The sequence below is a fragment of the Doryrhamphus excisus genome, linkage group LG1 (genome assembly GCF_037039965.1).
Source record: "Doryrhamphus excisus strain RoL-2023G ecotype Guam linkage group LG1, RoL_Dexc_Guam_v1.1, whole genome shotgun sequence".
Classification (NCBI taxonomy): domain Eukaryota; kingdom Metazoa; phylum Chordata; class Actinopteri; order Syngnathiformes; family Syngnathidae; genus Doryrhamphus; species Doryrhamphus excisus.
Genome location: NC_136357.1, coordinates 8,424,408 through 8,437,103, shown reverse-complemented (window position 1 = coordinate 8,437,103; position 12,696 = coordinate 8,424,408). Strand labels below are relative to the sequence as shown.

Sequence of the window (12,696 nt, the reverse complement as noted above, 5' to 3'; positions counted from 1 at the left end):
AAAACCTTTTGAAGTGTTTTGTTTATTATTCCACAGAATAAGAAAATTAATTGGAATTTGTATTCATGAATATACGTACAGGATACGTCGGCGACAGCTATCAGCGTTCTTCGTTGTTAACTAAGGCAGAGAAACTGCATGTTAGCAAGTGGTAGCAAGTTAGGTTAGAGTTAGAGTTGTTTTTTGTTTGTTTCTTTTGACTTTTTCCTGATTACGGAGTCGCCAGAGCGGATCTTTTTGGTATTGGAAGGCGACATTTTTTATGTAACTGCGGGTTGATGACGTCACTACACACGTAGACGTATTTTACGTCAGTTACGTACGCTGGGAGTTCACTAGTGTTAGTAGTTTAGCGGAAGGAAGGAAAGGAGCCGACAAGTGGGATCATTACGCAGTGTTACTTAGGCAAAGCTCTGACTGTTTTTAAACCCCCACTGCACTTTCCGTAACATATTTGGGGTTTTCGATTAACCTTTTTTTCAACCGGTGCGTCGTTCGGTACAGTTTGTTTGAGACGATATGTAGTGAGTGGGTAATGAGCTAGTTGTCAACGACAACAAAGCGAGCTATTCGGCGTGCTAAAGCTAGCATGCTAAGCACAAACTACTAAAGGAGTTGTGTCATATGTATGCTGTGTGACTGATATAATTTACGTTATAAAGTGGTGTTTCTCGCCTCAACTGGGTGATAAGAGTTTGAATTTATGGCCTCAGATGTGATAGAAAGTGAAGCGGCTCTGAAGGGTGGAAATGACATGAATTTGAACAATAGTCGTCCAGATTTTGGCACACCCAGGCGGACGTCCAGCCCGTCGTCTTCTGGGGTGTCTGGAGAAGTTGAAGAGGAGGAACTGGACGAACTGCAACACAGCACAGCGTCCACAGTGGAAAATGGCGAGGAGGCACTTGAGGAGAGTCTAACCAAAACAAACAGCTCACAGGAAAGGACGACTGTTGACAGTAGACAGAAATCTGATGCTGCACCTGAACCCATTGGAAGGTATGTTGGAATAAATCCATTTCATTAGGTACACATCCAAACATGGTGGTGAAGTATTGAGGCACACTGAAGGACATCTGCTTTATTAACAGGTAGCTTGCCACTTAAGATTGGTATACAGTGGTGTGGATAAAGTGTTTGCCCCCTTCCTAATTTAGTTTTTGTTTGCCACACTTAAACCGTTCGGATCATCCAAAAAAAATTAAATATAAGGGGAAAACTATCAAACCTACCTGGCCCTGTGTTTCAAAATACTCTGTGGTCTGACGAGACCGCAGGTGAACTTTTTGGAAGGTGTGTCCCATTACATCTGGTGCCGCATTTCAGAAAAAAAACATCATACCAACAGCAAAGTATGGTGGTTGTAGTGTGATGGTCTGGGGCAGTTTTTTTGCTTCAGGACCTGGAAGACTTGCTGTGAAAAATGGAACCATGCATTCTGCTGTCTACCAAAAACTCCTGAAGGAGATTGTCTGGCCATCTGTTGGTGTCCTTAAGCTGAAACCAACTTGGGTTCTGCAGCAGGACAGTGATCCAAAACACACCAGCAAGTCCACCTTTGAATGGCTGAATAAACACAAAATAAAGTCTTTGGAGGGGTCTACTCAAAGTCCTGACCTGAATCCTATTGGGATGCTGTGGCATGACCATATGTTTTATGTTTGTCAGTTTAAGAGAGTTTTTTCTAACGCGGACGCTTTGTGACATCATAAAGTGCCGGGCTTCCTTATATGGGTGTATATGGCCAGATACGCTGTCAGCCCTCCCCCAAGCTCTGTTTCTGGTGTTAGCAATGTCCCCAAGGAAGTGTTTCTTTGGGTGTGAGGGAAAGCTTACAATTTATTTGTAAACTTAAAAATTGGTTTACAATTCCTAACGAGGCAAACATCAGGCAAAGGTGGTTGTGGTGAAAACCCAAACCTAAGATTTGTTGTGATGCTGCAATCCAACCCACCTAGCTAGCTTGCCATAATCAAGCTAGTTATGAATCAACACTGCATTAGCCCAGTACGTGGCAGCCTGCTATAGAGAATATTAGTACAAGAAATGTGGATTGACTTACTGACATCTTGGCATGCTTTTCCAAACGCTCATGTGTTGTTGATGTTTGCGTTTTACTGCGCATGCCCCCATTGACTATTCTGTTTGATTATAGCTGTAGACCAGAGATTGGGCTATTCTTTTCCTTGTACACATTGTTTTTGGAAAAGTCATTCAGAAATATTCCATTCGGAAAGACGAAAAACTGCTCATGTAACCGTGGCTACTGAGGATGTTGATTTTAAGCTGCATCAAGTCTTTGTGAGTTGCGTCTTTAATTTCCTTGTAGTCGACATGATGCAATCTTCAAAATTTGGCCAGTTCTTTGATGTCTTTTAAAAGTATTTTGGCTTTCTCTGGTCCCCCACTTATCTTGATGTAGATTTTATTTTAGTACTGTGAATTTTACCCTGCTTCTGTAAGTCGTGTGCCTTTTTGGCTATGTCGGCATTGCTTTTTGTGAGATGCTCATTGACATAGAAATTTGTTTCCTTCAGCTTACGTTTCTGCCTTAGCTATGCTGTCTTGTTTTTCCTGTTGTTGAACTTTTATGATAATGACAGGTGTGGTGGTGTTATTCCTGCTAGACATTGGGATGGATGTATACATGTTGTTGACATCCATATCCACTCTACTTTGGCCGCAGAGAGTTGGCCAAATGTTGCTCTGTTGGAGTAACATCTTGTGCTTCTCTGTTGTCAGCTGCACTAGGATAAGATGTGCGTGTTATGTGAAACCCAGTCACAATCACATTTTTCATGCGCATCGGCTGCTACAAATCGTTCATTCTGCACTTCATTTGCACTTCATTACAGTTCTTTTCATTATTATGCTTTATTAAAGCATAGACTTTTTCTTACAGTGTATCCATTTATTTAGAGAGCGATGATGATTTTCTTTCTTCAGATACAGAAGCAGAATCCGTTTTTCTAGGCATTACAAGTCAAAATCTTTGAAGATCAGGCATTAGCAACTATTTATTCATGATAGTCAGCACTCAACGTAACCCTTTTCTTAAAATTGTTTTTTTTTTACAAGTTCCTCACGCTACGATATGCAAACTAGTGGTTTCAGTAAACGGTGCCAAAAAGAAAAAAAAAGTTTCAAAATGTCAAAGCATTGTCAAATTAATATCTGACATGGGCGTCTGCAGTGGAAGATAGATAGATGCTAAGTTTAGTGTTCGTTTCTGTGTTGCTATGTGAAATCAAGGAAGGAAGTCAGGGTAATGTTGAAGAGGCCCACAATATGCCAAAATACTGTCATAAATATGCCTGATACTACAAGGTCATAGCGTGTATATAGAACTGAGGTTTTTGGAGGTGTGCTAAGATCGCCTTTGTAGGCAGCCTAGGCATAGGTTTCTGTTATGTGCAGTAATGAGCTGTCGCTTTTTATCTGTTTCTATAGCTTTAGAATGCTCAGAAAAGAGAATGTGTTTATGTGTCATGTAAGGATTGTAGATGATAGCTAAAATTTTAAAAACAAAAGAAAAACAAAAAGAAGTGCAGTTTTCCTTTAAATCTGATGATTCCTGTACCACCCTCAATGTTGTATGCTATTTACGGATTAGTTACATATGTAAGCTCCACGGGTTAAACCACATACACTGAAAGGTTGAGGAGTACCAAAATGCCCAGCATGTTTCTGTGTCTGAGCATGCAAATAACACTCATATATGTGATTACTGCATCAAAGGCAGCTCTGTACAGGAATCATGCAAATGGTCATCATTAGCGAAGGGAGCCTTGTGGTTTCGGGAAACTAAGCCTTTTAAATACAAGCTTATAAGCTTTTCAAGGTAGCTAGTGATCTGATTAGGTAGCAAGTTGTAAATTCTAACAGTTTACGTACTAGAAAACTCACATCAGCAATGACTTTTGCACCAATAAATCAAAGGATGCAGCTCAGAGAAAATATGGGAAACATTGGAAATACGTGTTTTGACGCTTATGTTCCATTTACATAACGGATTTGTATATTAACTAAGCTACAGCAATGTTGTTATTGGAGCAGCTAACATAAAAAACTATACCTGGCAGACTAACACGATTTTAATGATGCTAGCTATTCTAGTCAGCGTCACTCACAGACAGAGGAGTCGATACCTAGGTCTCAATTTCGCTACGAAGACTGAACAAGATGCTGACACATGACTGAAGTACACAACTTGTGCTGGATCACACAGCCATCCCAAGGAAAGCGGACATTGTAAATGTTATCGTTGCATCTACGCTGTTGTTATTGACGGAAATAGCATACGCTAAATGTGCAATGTGAAATCGATGCACCGAGGAAAGAAGTTTTGTTAATGTTCTAGCCTGTTAGGTGGAGCTGATTTTGTCACAGTCAAAGGGCAAATCTCAGATAAGGCAATGTATGAAGTGTTATTTACATTATTGACAAGACAATGATGCTGATTATTTTACAGTATATCAGAACAACAACCAACTAAACATGAACATATGCAGAGCTCGGGGCTCCCGGCTGTGACTAAATGGTGGCATTTTGTGAATAAATGTTGAGGCATTGCAAATAAATTGTGATGGAATATGTCAACCGGAAAAGCCAAACATTTAGAAAGAATTTTAAGCACCATTTAGCGTTTTGGGAGGTCCACTGCATATGGCTATTAATCACAGTGGAGGTACACACAGATGTCATTCCGAGGTGTGAAAAATTTAGAAACCAAATTGTTTCAGTAATCGGGCTCAATTAGTGCATGGAAACATACTGAATTAAGTGCCATTTGTGTTCTCGATACAAAATGTGGGGAACTAAATGAGGGCACAATTACTTTCTGTCACATCAACCTTCAGCCAATATTAGTCCACAATGGTTTATACCAGTCTGTCATTGTTAAGTGATTATGTCTATGGTATTGTAAAACAAACATTTTGTATGATGTTGTTTGTTTTACTATCCAGCCTGGAGCGCCAGGAATCAGTCGCCACGACAGAGGCCCGATTAAGGATGGAAGGAGTTGAGCTTAAGGAAGAGTGGCAGGATGAAGACTTTCCACGGTAGTATTACAAACACTTACTTTGTTGGAGGGCATGTGCGGATGAGGCTCACGGATCTGCACTGCAGAAATCAATAGCTACCCAGAGCTAATCTGATCACTTTGTTTGTTAGGCCTCTGCCTGAGGAAGAGGAGCTTGATGAAGAGTTATTTGCTGGTGCATCTGAAGAGGGAGACGCTGGTAATGAAAACAGTAGTGAACATAGATGATACATCCACTTGTTGTTGATTGAAAATTCTGATAATATGTGATTGAAGGGGATAAACACAGAGGAAGAGACACTGAAGTTCCCTTCATTAGGTACACCTGCACAATTGGCAGGGCTATCCTGTACAAGAGCCTTTACAAAAGTAACATTTCTCAGTTTGAATTGCTATTAAATGTAGACACTTTAGATACAGTTCAGGCTTTGGATAATCTGATTTTGCAGATGTACCTAACATGGCTACTCTGTGCATGCTGTGTATAATGTTATCAGAAGTGGTAGTTGCACATGACACAAAGGAGAACACTTGAAAATGAAAATTTTGCATATCACTTTTGCTAAACCCTCACTGAACTTTACAATACATTTTCCGTTCACTTCCCCAAGACTGGAGAGTCATTCTAGGAAAATAATGTGACATAATGATCAATATTCTGCATCTTCTATATAGGCTATGCAGTGAACCATGGCAAGAAGGAGAAGAAGAAGCTCACGGCTCCGGACATTAGTCTCACTCTCGACCGCAGTGAAGGTTCCATTCTTTCTGATGAGTTGGATGAAAGTACAGAGTTAGATTTGGATGACATGGACACACCTTCTGACAACAGCAATGAGTTTGAATGGGAAGGTAAGGGCCTCTTACAACAAATAGTGTTTGCAGTGCCCTGCTCGGTCAACTTTGCTATGTTAAGATGCTTGGTCACTATTCAACCTGAAGTGTTGCAATGTACATGCACTGATTTCCTGGTCATACTGAATATGTACTAAAGTACTGGGTCACCTGGCCTTTACACTGACAAGGGTAACTGTTTGTACAACATTTAATTGACAATTGAGACTTCACGTTTTCTGTCCATATAGTGTGTTCCTTCCTTGGTTCTACAGGTTTTGGGAAGGCAGCAGACTGCCTGAGGTGTTAGTTAAAATTTGCTGTGTTGTTTTTGTCTTTCCACACTGCTGCCTTCCGCTTTTTCACGTGGAAGGATTGTTTCCATTGCCTGTCTGGAAACAGGCTGCAGGCCAGCGACAGGTTTCTCTCTTGCTCGTGGTAAGGTCTCTCGGACAGTTCCTCCCTCATTTATGGTCAATTAAACCTTGTTGTCCAGATCAATAATAATATATATTTTTTAATCATTGGCTTTTAAATATATTTTTTCCATAATTATTTTTTTTGCATGACGTTTTTCCCCCTTTTCTGAAATCTACTACTTTTTAGGAAAACACCATAAAATAAGTAAAAACTGAAAGCCTTATTTAGTCACTGTGTATGAGCCACAGTTTCTTCAAGGACAACAGTAGTTATTGCATGTTAATGTGGCTCAAACTTTCCTTTGCTACCTCAAAATCAAGGCACAAATATAACTCCATAGACGTGCACTTCCAAAAAAAACAGCTCTTTAGGGCTAATGCAGTTGACCAGCTCTCTCCTCAACCACCATCGCTCACCCACAACACTGAGCCAACAAGGCAAATAGAGTTGCAATTTGCTGATGGAGCCGAGGACTCAAGCCGGATCCCGACTAAAATTCAGAAAAGTAGGGATGCCCAAAGTGCGCCCAGGGGCCATCCGCGGCCTCTGGCTGATTTGTCATTGCATCGCTGTCGACACAAAATTTAAAATAAAGCAAAAGTCACAATGAAAAAACACGGAAATGTTGACGCCAAGAACCAACAAGGTTGGTCGAAATCAGGAATCTTGGGCGCAAAAAGGTTGGTGACCACTGGTGTAAATGTTTGTTCATGATTCATAATTCATCCACCTCACAGGCATGGCATATCAAGATGCTATTTGGACAGCTTGATTATTGCACTGGTGTGCCTTGTAGTTGGTCAAAATGTGCAGTTTAACAGATAGATTAAATAGAATGAATTATTAAGACAAATAGAAAACTTGTATGCTCAGATTGAGTTATTTGTGTACTTGTAAAGTACAAGTGGAGCAGAAAATATAAATATGACTAATGATCTGATACTTAATCTCTAAAATATTTAAATTGTGAAGGTAAATTGTTGCTGTTGATGATTTTTGGCTGTCTGAAGCATGTCCATTTCTGTTATTTCACCATAGCATGCCAAGATCATCCACTCTGTATCAATGCATAGAAGAATGTGAGAGGTGCAGGTTGTAAATGAAATGATTTACTGCATTTCCTCATAAAGTAATGCATCATCTGCTTGAGCAGACCCTACAATGTGGTGTTGGTCCATGTTTACTGTTTGTTTCTTTTTTTCTCTTAGTAGTTAGTCTTGTTACTTAGTTTTGATGTTTTGAAGTAACCAAGCAAATAATACAATTAATGTGTTTTAGTTGTTTAATGTTTCAGCTTTAAAAAAAAAGGGGTGGGGGGGCTCTCTGCAATTCAGGAACTACACAATCCATGCCACTGTTTGAGGAAATGCAGTATTTTATAATTCAGATGCAGCATGCTTACCACAATGATCAGTCTATCAACAAATGTTTGAGTGATTATTTAATCAAACCAGGTATACAAAATACAGAATAACTATTTTGTGTCCCCTTTTCCTCTCCCAGATGATCTCCCCAAGCCCAAATCTACAGAACTACTAGAGAAGGGCGTAGAGTCAGTCCAGCAGTACTCTGCTTCAGAGGAAAGGGAGGAGGGCAGACGCTGGCGGGTGTTTCGCATCGGAGACCAGGAGCACAGGGTAGACATGACGGCCATTGAGCCCTACAAGCGGGTTATAAGCCATGGAGGTCAGTGTAGAGGACACATCTCAACAACAGCACATGTCGTGTTCTTGGGTTGATTGCATAAATAAGTCTTATTTACATACAAAATGTAGTCACACACTGCTGTGGGATGATATTCCGTAGGCAGACTACGGCGTCATTACTGAACATAACTGGAATGCAGATGGTTTTAGTGCACAGCTGTATTCATGGCAACACAGGAATAAGATGTTTGACAAAGACATGCTGTTTTTCTGTGGCACAAATGCATCAAAGCGTTGAAACCAATGCAGAGAGTGAACTCTTCCTGCCTCTTTGTGTGATAAATTTATCCTCCCAGGCCTTGAGCCTCCTGCGATGAGACTTTTTATTTTGTGAACGAGAAATTCTGTCACGTTTTAATCTAGTGAGAGCTTGTGACGCGAGATCTAGATAATATAGATGTATATAATAAAGGTTTGATAGTGGTTGTATTCCTTGGTCCCCAGGTTACTACGGAGACGGCTTGAATGCCATAATTGTTTTTGCCGTGTGCTTCATGCCTGAGAGCAGTCAACCAAATTACAGATACATCATGGACAATTTATTCAAGTAAGTCTTTGCATACCTTGTGAGAGAACATTTTATAACCTCGGCTAATGGAATGAAACTCTTGAAGGTATGTTATCGGCACACTGGAGCTTTTGGTGGCAGAGAACTACATGATTGTCTATCTCAATGGGGCAACCTCTCGGAAAAAGATGCCAACCGTCGGCTGGCTCAGAAAGTGTTATCAGCAGATTGACAGGAGGTGAGTGTCACTATAAAACTATTAAATATCAACATGGTGTCTTAAATGGATGTGTATAAAGTCTTACCACTTCCTGTTTTCCAGGTTAAGGAAGAACCTAAAGTCATTGATAATTGTCCATCCCTCTTGGTTCATTCGCACCGTGTTGGCACTCACAAAGCCTTTCATTAGGTAGCTTGAATGATTTGAATGGAAGAGACAGAGTACACCTTCTATATGAATGAGTTGATTTTAACAATACTTTTTCTTACAGCTCCAAATTTAGTCAGAAAATCAAATACGTGTACAGCCTGACAGACCTTGCAGAGTTGGTTCCAATGGAGTACGTGTCCATACCAGATTGTATCAAGCTGTGAGTATCTTTGCTCCTTTTCATACAACCACCACAAATCACAGTCTGTGATGTAATTATCCCACCATTAAAATGATGTATATTTACAGCCTTAATCGCCCAAAAGCATGGCAGTGGAGGCTAGATCAAATGTGCTTGCAGTGTCATCTCAAAGTAACACAATCTCAGGCTATGAAAATTGTCAAATCTGTCTAAACAGTTTTTCAGACCAAGGTAGCTAGTTTTCATACCTTGCAAGGTCAGCCAACATGCAGTCTTCAAAACGTGCTCAAATCTTTTGTCATCTTATCTTCTTGTGACCATGTGTATGAAATAGCTTTGAGTGTTTGGTTGCTTTTTTTTCTATTAAACTTAATTTCCCTACCCCTTCTTAAGGTTTGACGAGGAAAAAAATAGGAAAAGCCGTAAAAGGTATTATGCATTTTTTACCCAGGACTTGGTGTCACCACTTTGCTTTTCACAAAACTAACAAAAATATGCTGAGCCTTAGAGAGCACCCTAGCACACCCCACTCTGTCTCTTGTTAATGTTTTATGTCTATTGCATTTGTACCAAAACCCGTAACTCTTTCCATCAGCAAATGACATGTTTATGTAATATGTGGCTTAATTTGAAGTGTCTCCCTGTATTGATGATTATTTGCATGTTTGTTTTCTTTGATAAAAGGATTACAATGGGATTTTTTTGATATTTGGTAAGTGAATTCCTGTTTTCATAACTGAAATGGGTGGGACAACCAGGAATTAGCCCGACATCGTCACCGTAGTTGTGTGGTTTGCACGATAACCGCGTGCTCACATTGTTCCTCCTCCTCCCCTTCACTGATTTGAGCCTTCACAGCTTGTTTGCATGACTTACCACAAATCTAATGGTCACAAGTCTGTGCGCTTTGAAGTAATATGCACATTGGAGTGAAAGCTGTTCTTTTGGTTTTGGTTTTTAATTTGACATTTAAGAGCGGATGCTTGAACACTGTAGCGTATTAAGTACACATATTTCTAAATGCCACAATGTTGCACTGCTGCTATAAATGTCTTTTAAGTACAAACATGTGAATCTTACTGAGCATTTAGACTAAAGCGCTGGACTTGCAGGTAAGACCTATGTAATCAATACAGTAGGGTTACACAGGAAACTGTGTATAAAGTAAATGGTTACCCTAGCATTTTTTGTGTATCTGCATCCAACAACACTACTGTATTTCTCTGTGTGGATTTTGCATGTTCTCTCCGTGCGTGTGTGGGTTTTCTCCGGGTACTCCGGTTTCCTCCCACATTCCAAAAGATGTTAGGTTAATTGGTGACTCCAAATTGTCCATAGGTATGAATGTGAGTGTGAATGGTTGTTTGTCTATATGTGCCCTGTGATTGGCTGGCGACCAGTGCAGGGTGAAACCGGCCTCTCGCCCGAAGTCAGTGTGGATAAGCGACATAGAAGATGGATGGATGGATGCATAGATCACCACAGGGAATAAATCTGTTCCAGAGTCAAACTGTCACCATCATAAAAACCTTGTTGACTATACTGGCAATGTTTGAAGTTAGATTTTAACATTCTCAACTGTCATAATAATATAGTATAAAAATCATAATATAGAATAAAAATAAGTTGAGCAATGATAATATACTAGGACATAAAAATCCTAACTTGTAGTTGACGTTTGGCACCATTCTTCATGACAAACATGACAATAAAAATCTTAGCTATGCGTGATGCGAAAATGACTTGCACTTTTCACCTTTTTAGTTTTATTCAACTTCCATCTAAGTGTAAAAAGATTTTTAGCACTCAGAAAACAGAACAACTTGGCTGTGACAAGTAATGTTGTGGATGGACTCTGAAGGACTCAGACCATGAGAAACAAAATTCTCTGGTCTGATGAGACAAAAATGTAACTCTTTAGAGTGAATACCAGGCGTTGCGTTTGGAGAAAACGTAAATGTGTTAATAATGACTTAATTTGAAAACTATAATTAATCGGCTTAAACATGACTTCTGAAAGAGGACCACTAAACAGTTCTTTTCCACTTCTGATGGTGTTTTTGGCGTGACACGAGGAACGCAACATGCATAGCCAATCCAGGATTCACCTGCCTGTGCGTAGTTGATTGTTTCGTTTACGCCACCATCGGTCCAGTCCTTGATTAGCAACCCCAAATTCTTCAATGGATTTTACCGCCTCAAGGCTCTGGTTCCCTATTTGCTGGTGCACCTTTGCCCTCCACTCAACTTTCTATGAATCTGCTTGGATACAGCACTCTGGGAACAGACGGTTTTCCTCCATGATTGTGTATCCTACCGACCCAGACTGACACCATTTTAAGGCTCGGGAAACATTTGCAAGTGTGTTGAGTTTAAAAAAAAAAAAAAAAAAAGTGTGAAATAATGACTTTCCAACTATGAAGTTTTTCACAATAGTCATTACATTTTGGGTTTCCTACATGGAAAAAAAAGTTAGAAATAGTTCATGTTGTATGAAATTACTACATTTCGGATTCACCTTCTGAAGTGACAAATATATATTACATTAACAATGGTTCTATTGGGCCTACTAAGTACATTGTTCTCTCATCCCACCACTTGACTTACATGACTTTTAATGTTAAACAGCAGTATGTGAATTAAACCAGACATCAATAGAAATATTTGTGTCGTTACATTCATACTGATACCCGTCTGTATGCGCAGGATTGACCAGGGTGTGCATGGAAAAGTAGAGACGGCCGCCGCTGCCATCCCCGAGTGACCTCTGAGAAATGGAGCAAGAGAACGATGAATGTTCAAACCGCTGCCACTTTTTTTTTTGTTTCTTGTGTTTTTGGGTGATGTGACTGGAAAAGTGCCTTGTTGAACCCATGCTGCCTGTTACATATTGTGGAACATTTTTACTTCTTGTGGCAAACGTCTTCTCCACACAGAAAGGTTCTTAATCCTTTTATTTACTGCCCCTCTATGTAAGAATGAGCTTGTTTCCTTGTTAGTGTTGAAGGCACTCTGTTACAGATCAATGATTGATGCATGTACTGCTTTATTACATTTAGATATTTATATTCAAAAGGTGACAAAAGTAATATATTTTTATGGTTGCTCTTGATTTTTAAAATGCATTTTAGGTCTCTGACCCCACCTTTATTTTATTGTCCTGGGAAAAGTTTTTTTTTTTTTCATGTGGCAGGACAACACTTTCACAATCAGCAAGTCAAACAAAGTGTTTCGGTCACCATTTACTCCGCTATTGAGCATATTTTATTATCTTGACAGTTTTACAATTTTACTTAAAAAACAAAGTGCTATGGTAGTGGGTACAGTATTTATTATACCCAGTGCCCACTAGATGGCACTACACTTCATTGTAAAAGTGCTGAACAACATGTTGGTTACACATTTGTTCAAGATGCTTAAAGAGGACAATTCTAAATATATATTTTAATGTTTTTTCCTGACAAATTGGGGACATAGGATGCCACTTGTGTAATCTGACTAATAAGAGACAAATGTACACATGTAACAAAAGCCATTAAACTGGACGGCCAGAGACAAGAATGAGAAACTGTGGTTATTATGCTAAGATATATTTGCATAAATACATTGGTA

At 39.6% G+C, this 12,696-nt stretch overlaps 1 protein-coding gene across 4 annotated transcripts; it reads left to right on the top strand.

Moving 5' to 3' along the window:
• Positions 1–314: 314 nt before the first annotated feature.
• Positions 315–12,691, top strand: bnip2 (BCL2 interacting protein 2). 4 transcript variants are annotated; one of them, XM_058075003.2, is made up of 12 exons: positions 316–999; positions 4,968–5,063; positions 5,176–5,243; positions 5,720–5,896; positions 7,802–7,984; positions 8,449–8,551; positions 8,619–8,750; positions 8,835–8,921; positions 9,004–9,102; positions 9,478–9,513; positions 9,769–9,796; positions 11,791–12,691. In XM_058075003.2, the coding sequence occupies exons 1-11, from the start codon at positions 704–706 to the stop codon at positions 9,788–9,790; spliced, it is 1,299 nt and encodes a 432-aa protein (XP_057930986.2). In that variant the 5' UTR covers positions 316–703; the 3' UTR covers positions 9,791–9,796; positions 11,791–12,691. The 4 variants fall into 4 exon arrangements, with proteins under 4 accessions (XP_057930984.2, XP_057930986.2, XP_057930987.2 ...); XM_058075001.2 differs by lacking the exon at positions 9,769–9,796 and having other exon boundaries at positions 315–999; positions 11,791–12,689; XM_058075004.2 differs by lacking the exon at positions 9,478–9,513.
• The last annotated feature ends 5 nt before the right edge of the window (positions 12,692–12,696 follow it).

Coding starts and splice junctions, on each gene's coding strand:
- bnip2 (XM_058075001.2), top strand. CDS start 704: ATGGCCTCAGATGTGATAGAAAGTGAAGCGGCTCTGAAGGGTGGAAAT. Junction 7,985..8,448: donor GCGGGTTATAAGCCATGGAG/GTCAGTGTAGAG, acceptor CTTGGTCCCCAG/GTTACTACGGAGACGGCTTG. Junction 8,922..9,003: donor CTCACAAAGCCTTTCATTAG/GTAGCTTGAATG, acceptor TTTTTCTTACAG/CTCCAAATTTAGTCAGAAAA.